Genomic DNA, 6,876 nt, shown 5'->3' with positions numbered 1-6,876 from the left:
TTTACACTATTTGAAAAGTTATTATTCACACAATATTTTTGCAGATGACCTACTTCATTGCATTTGTAGCATCTCGCATTGCGAAATTTGCATGAATTAGTACAATGACCCGTTTTCTTGCAAATTCGGCACTGGGTTTTCGCACCCGATGGTACTGTATACGTCGGTTTGTTTACAGATGAACTCGCGGCAAACTTTTGTTTATTGCCCTTAGAAAAATGCCTATTGCTAGTATTCTTACTGATGATGTTAACCTCTGATTTAACTGAATTATTTGGAACGTCTAAAACTGACATACTATTAGCTATTTCCTCTAGTTCGCTAGTGACAATTTCAGCCCTTCCAAGTAAATCTTGTCTTTAATGCGACCCGGTAATAATCCAATGGCAAACATATCTACTAAATTTTTCTCCAACCTAGCTTCAAACTCACAATAAGTTGACAAAGACCGTAATCTAACCCCAAAATCTTTAATGGATTCGCCCGCCTCTTGTCTTGCTGAAAAAAATACTTCGCGTTCTTTGAATACTGAACGCTTTTTACTACAATGTTTTTCAAGAAGTGCCCATAATTTTTCAAACGAAACGTCCGTAACTCTAAGTGGAAAACACAAATTTATCAACAAAGAGAGTGTATCCGGCTCCAAAAGATTTAACAGAAACGCCCTTTTTTATCCGCGTTAATCTCATCATTTATAACGAAAAACTGTTCTAGACGAAGCTTAAACACGAACCAATCTCCCTCGAGATGATTAAAACTCGGAATTCTTCCCGATTCCATATCTACACGAAGCACAGACCACAATAAAAACACACAAGAAAAAAAAACAAAACCCGGAACAATAACCTCCAACAAAAAAAACAACCACTTAACTCAGGAACTCTTCTCTGCGCCGCCAATCTTCCAGAAATTCCTTCAAAAGTTGTTATTATCCACCGCTCGCCTTGGCAATAGATAGATGCTGCAAACACCGCACGTCCTGGCAATGTTTTATTGTTCCAAATTAGCTCCACCGCTCGCCTTGGCAATGGATTATTTTCCTTTGTTAAAATGGTCCTCTGGTAAATTGCCTCTTAATTCCTAGAACAGAAAACGTCGATCCTAGGCCTCTACGGCCCTGGATAACCAATCTTGTCTCCCTTCTCCACGAAGGAAAACACAATTGGAAGTCACCCCGTGACTTAGCCCTCACGTTCCCGGTTGACAAAATTTTGCTGCCGTGTGACAACAAAAAAAAATTCTCCAGTTATCCTTCGACTGCGCCAGCTGTGATGTTCTACCCTTCAGGGTAGTCAGCCGTGGACTTCTTGCCACAGACTTCCAACACTCCTTGGATGGAAGATACCTCTTTCAGTAATAAATAGGTTACTTGTTATTAACTGGTTTATTTAGAATATCGCGTGTACAATATAACCGCGTTGGTCAACCTTTATCGGTCCTAGCTAGATTCGGTCTGCCAGAGGGATTCCAAATGAAACCTAACCTGAAGCTGAGACGCCCTCTGTCGTCGGAGGCTAAAACTACGAGCACTGCCATCTGTGTCTAAAAGCCCGAAGCTTTATACACAACAAAATGTAAGTACTGTACTTCCATATTTAAGAGGAATATAAACGCTGGAAATATTTCGATTCTTGTGCTTTATAAATTTTAAAACCGAGCGCCTTGCACCGTCATATTTTGGCCTGATTTGCACGAGGCAAGTAATTTGAAAAAAATATTGTTGCCATGACGCGGTGCTTGCAATACGTAAGAAGCGCCCAGCGAGATCTCCGTTCGCCGATGCTTCCATACGCTTGTTAATACCTTGTTACCTGGTGGATGAATACCGTCCATTCTATTTTGCCAGCAGCGGCCGAGCCGGCAGCGTAGTCAATATTATCGACAATCCTCAAACTATGGGGAACGCTAATAAAAGTAAATATTTATAAAATTTGAATTGATTTTATTTATTTACAATCCAAACAAAAATATTCTGAAAGTGAATTATTAATAGGTACATATAAATATTAATAAAAAGAAACTTGATTAAGTTAAATATAATATGTATATATATTAACAAAATGTAACTAATACGTTCTTTTATTCATCATCTAGAAAAATAAAATCTGGTACTTACCGCTAAGTCCGCTAACTTTATAGTTATACACGGGTTATAAAGTTTTAAAATCGTTGAACGTAAAATATATTAATTGTAAGGTATTTTTTTATTAATCTAAAATATAAATAACTTGCATCCCTCGTGCGGCATAATTTTATTTTTTTTAAATTCAATTATAATTTCGCCGAAATAAATTAAAATGTTAGCCTTGGGCAAAACCTCGATGAACGAGGTTGTGTCTCGCCTTAAAAATTGCTTTAGGAAGTATAGGAAGGCTGGTAATTCGCGCGGGCGCGTTAGACCTGTCCAGACCTGTCAAAAAACTTCCGAAAGAATAAGTTCTGTAACTTACTAAAATTACGTTAAGTGACTTTTGGTGTCGTTTACATTGGGAATTTGGCCAAACTCGCCTTCAAGAGCGATTTACAGGAAAAAAACTTACGAGTCTATCCCCAGCCTTAGAACATTAACAAATAACATTTGAGTTTAAACACACATACACTGGCATAATGAAGAAACTGATTAGATTACTTACCATTTCTTGTAATGAATTGAATTTGCAGCAACAATTTTTAAGAACACTATTACTTATATTGGAACTTATTTTTTTTAACTTAGTAAACAAATAAAAGTAAACACTTTATTAATAAAGTTTAGTCGTTCCGATTGAGGTTAGGTTTTGCTAGACGCTAGACGTTAGTCGAAACAAAGCGCGCGCAAGCGTCATACGTGGTTACACGAAATGTGTCATAATAATATGAAAGGTGGCGGCCGAAGCGCGCGCCGGTGGCGGTGCGCGGTGACGCGGTAACATTCGAATTTTCGATGCGTTCGTTCCCGAATAATGCGTTTGCCGTCAAACAAAGTATTATATTAAATTAATTAAATATTGAAAGTACTTAAATAAAATTTATATTGTGACAAAAAATATATAAAAACATTATGTTTAACAATTTTAATTAGTGGTCCACCTAGGTCCTGGATGGGCCCAGGACCTAGGTAGTCATGACCCCCCCCTGGGCTGGGGCCCAGGGGGGGGTCATGACCACCGTGACCCCCCCCCCTGGATCCGCCACTGTGTCTGTGGTATACCTTATATCGTAGGTAATAGGCATTAAAATCACTTGACAAACGGAGTCTAGAAACGTTCGTTTTCAAGCAAAAAACTGTTTTTTATTTATTTTGTAAATAATTTTATAATAAGTTAATTTTATTTTATTTATTTATTTATTTATTTATTATTGGATAATTTGTATAGCGCCGCTTTTGTGAGATATCACCTCAGGGGCGCTTTACAGTTGATGCAGGTATTACAGAAAATATAAATATTACAAAAATAGAGTGAAGTTAAGTTAAGTAAAATGAAGTAAAGGAACAGGTGACACGAAGATAGAAGATGGAGACTCTGCAGCAAGAATCCCAGGTGGTGAAGAAACTGGTCCAGCTGCTGCAGCGAAAGAGTCCACCGCGTCCACCAACAGTGCCAGCACGAGGTTCGTCATCCGTCCAGGTATGTGTCTGCTGCTAATAAAGCGCTGACACACTAACCTCTCACAGATACCAGACCTTGGCAGCACCGCTGTGACGTTCTACGAAGATAGAAGATGGAGACTCTGCAGCAAGAATCCTAAGGGCCAATTGCATCGAAAATAATTAAAGTAAGGTTTAAAGTTAAATATTTAAACTGAGTTTAAGCCCTAACTAAAGTTAAGCTAAAATTCAACAAAATTGAGTTGCACCAACATTAAAATAGTTAGTTTAAAGTTACCAGTGTTGCCATCGAAATGGCTTCGAATTTTCCTTGTATTTGATGTTTGTTAATAAAAATAAACACATAATTATTTTTACGCGTGTCAACACTGCAGTTCAACGCGCTTTATCATTGTCTTTGTTTGACGCATCTTTGACGTTTACGAAGTTTTGAGGTTATTTCGCAGCTCAGTTAAACATAAATAATAAAAATGGAAACAATCACAAAGTAAGTAGGTTTTATTATCGTCGTATGTGTATTTTATTCGACTTGTTATATTATTTTCTTCTCAATACGACGAACTTTACTTTCAGAGAGAGATCTTCAAACTTTAGCGCCGAAGATGTCATTTTGCTGAGAGAGCTCGTGGAGGCCCACAAGAATATTCTTTTGAATAAAAAAAGCGATGCTGTGCATGTCAAAGAGAAGGACCAGACATGGGAACTATTGACAACCAAATATAACGCCTCCTGTCCCGCAAACCGTTATAGATCCACTAAACAGCTTAGAAACAAGTTTGAAAACTTGAAAAAGTCTGCTAGAAAGGTTTGTAGATTGTCACACATTGTTTTCTGAAGTCGTGGATTGTTTTAAAATTGAAATGATGAGTTAATGTTTTTTCCAGGAATCTTCACAATTCACAAAAGAACGCCGAAAGACTGGGGGTGGTCCACCACCATCCAAGCTCAGCGATAATGCAACGTGGATGCAAGGTGCCATGCAAATATCCATGGAAGGGATCAACTCTGAATTTGATGACGATGCTTCTATAAGTAAGTTCTATATACTATCCACTGTATGATTAGCATTCCAAACATCTTTACTTTCATTCACAGTTATGGATTGCGAATAATCATTTATTTATGACAAAATATGTTATAAAACCAAATCCAACATTCTGTTTGAAGCTGCTGAAATTCTTCCGTGCGCCCCGATCCTGCACATAAGACCCAAGACACCGGAACACCCAACTGTGGAAGAAGCGGATGTTCAGACACCATTTTTGATGGAATTTGTAAGAAAGACGTTAATATTTTTTACAATTTATTTATTTATTTAATATCAACGGTATAAATATACCCTAAACACTGATTAAATATCATAAAATCATTGTTAATTAAGAAATAATAAAAAAATAGAGTATAACAGTTAATTGTGGCATTTGATTGAGAAATGACACCACAATTACATACAAAAGTACAAATAAAATTGATACTACTTTTTTTATAAGAAAACTCTCTATTTAACTTTTGAAGGTTATTCTCATCAATGTAATATATCATTGAAGAAGATAATAATAATAATCTAAATTAAAATATGAAAATGTACATGACACAGAAAAAATAAAAGATAGCGGTTGCAACTGGGACTCGAACCCAGATCTCTCGTCTTGTAAAACTTTTCCATAAGCACAATACGTGTTGAAAAGGGAGAACTCATTTACCCGCTATGAGTATGGAACTTGTCCCCCAACTGTTAGCTAATTATTCTTCCCACAATAACATGGAATAATGATGTCTTTATAGGTGGCAGTGGAAGATCCCCCACTCCCTTGTGCATCGGAGTATCAAGGTGTAGCGACTAAACGCTTACCAATAACACCATCCCTGAAAAGTGAGTTTAGTTGTGCCTTAAGTATTATAGAATCTTATTATCTTAACAGCATCTCACTAAATGTTTCAGTAAATTTGTCTAAACTAGGTAGTTTAGACAAATAATTTAGAAAGGTAGTAGGTACTTACTATCTAACGTTTTTAATGTAATGTAATATTTTTTTAGGCCTATCAAGAAAAAGAAAATTATCCACGCCAAACGATGTCCGCAGAAATTTCATGGAGTTGGCGGATGCACAAAAAAAATCTGTAGATTTGTCTACAGATTTAGACCTCGAGCACAAAAAAAATCTTCACGAACAGGAATACAGGCATCGTGAAGCTATTTTTGAATTAAAAATTAAACAGATGAAACATGAAGACAGGCATCGTGAAGCTATTTTTGAATTGAAAATTGAACACATGAAACATATACACGAGTTAGAAGTAAAAAAATTCAAAGAGGAAAACCGAAAGGAGAATGATTTCCCCGTTACAATAGATTAAAACATTTATTTTCTTTCTTTCTATTATTATTTGTAAATCTTTTTTATTTTTAAGTTAATTAATACATTATTTTATACAAAAAATTACAATAAATGAGCAAAATAACTGTTGACAAGATTTTGTCGTATGTCATTATTACCCTGTCCAACATTTTCAGGAAAATGTCCTCCGTCAATTTCTTGGAGAATGGTGACAAAGTCTGGTGGCTCTGTGACATTGTTGTTAGTGCATATGTTGTGCAACACCGCTGTGGCTACAATCACGGCTTCCACTCTTGTGGCATCGATTCTCAATTTCATTCCTACTGCAGGAAAACGCCTTTTCCATATCCCGAAAGTCCTTTCTACAACATTTCTTGTCCTGATTTGGCTTTCATTGTACAAAAGTTCAGCGTCAGAAACAGGATTTGCCAGTGGGGTTAATAAATACGGTTTTACCGCATAACCACGATCGCCAACTAGGTGTCTGGCTCCATAGAGCCCATCTTCCAGTTTTCCTTTAATTCTGGAATTGTTAAAAATGGTGCTGTCATGTGTAGAACCTGGCCATCTTGCCACAATGTTGGTTATTTTGCAGTTGGCATCCACTATTGCTTGCACGTTGTATGAAAAGTAATCTTTTCGATTACGGTAATACTCAGCATTGTTCCCTCCAGGAGAGAGAATTCCTATATGGGTGCAGTCGATGGCACCAATTGTGTTGGGAAATCGAGCAATGCTGTAGAACTCGTTGGCACACTGCTGAATTTCATTCTCTGTTTGAGGAAATACAATATATTGTGACCGAAGGCGGGCTATTGCTCTGCTAACCCTGTCTACTACACGCGAGACAGTACTTTTATGCACCCCAGAGATGTCTCCTGTGCATCTTTGCATCGTTCCTGTTGCATAAAAATGCAATGTTATTAGAACCTGGTCCACAGCACAAAC

At 37.0% G+C, this 6,876-nt stretch overlaps 1 protein-coding gene across 1 annotated transcript; it reads left to right on the top strand.

Annotated features, from left to right (window-relative positions):
• Positions 1 to 3,998: 3,998 nt before the first annotated feature.
• Positions 3,999 to 6,670, top strand: LOC149420075 (uncharacterized). Its single transcript, XM_089636945.1, has 7 exons — positions 3,999 to 4,076; positions 4,163 to 4,394; positions 4,474 to 4,621; positions 4,757 to 4,863; positions 5,375 to 5,462; positions 5,628 to 5,777; positions 6,603 to 6,670. Exons 1-7 carry the CDS (start codon positions 4,060 to 4,062, stop codon positions 6,668 to 6,670), a joined length of 810 nt encoding a protein of 269 aa, XP_089493071.1. The 5' UTR covers positions 3,999 to 4,059.
• Positions 6,671 to 6,876: the final 206 nt, after the last annotated feature.

This window comes from Hesperophylax consimilis, chromosome 11, assembly GCF_061612785.1.
Source record: "Hesperophylax consimilis isolate HC1 chromosome 11, BYU_Hcon_1.0, whole genome shotgun sequence".
NCBI classification, from domain to species: domain Eukaryota; kingdom Metazoa; phylum Arthropoda; class Insecta; order Trichoptera; family Limnephilidae; genus Hesperophylax; species Hesperophylax consimilis.
Note: the sequence above shows the minus strand (reverse complement) of the source record. Positions and strands in the feature narration are given on the sequence as shown.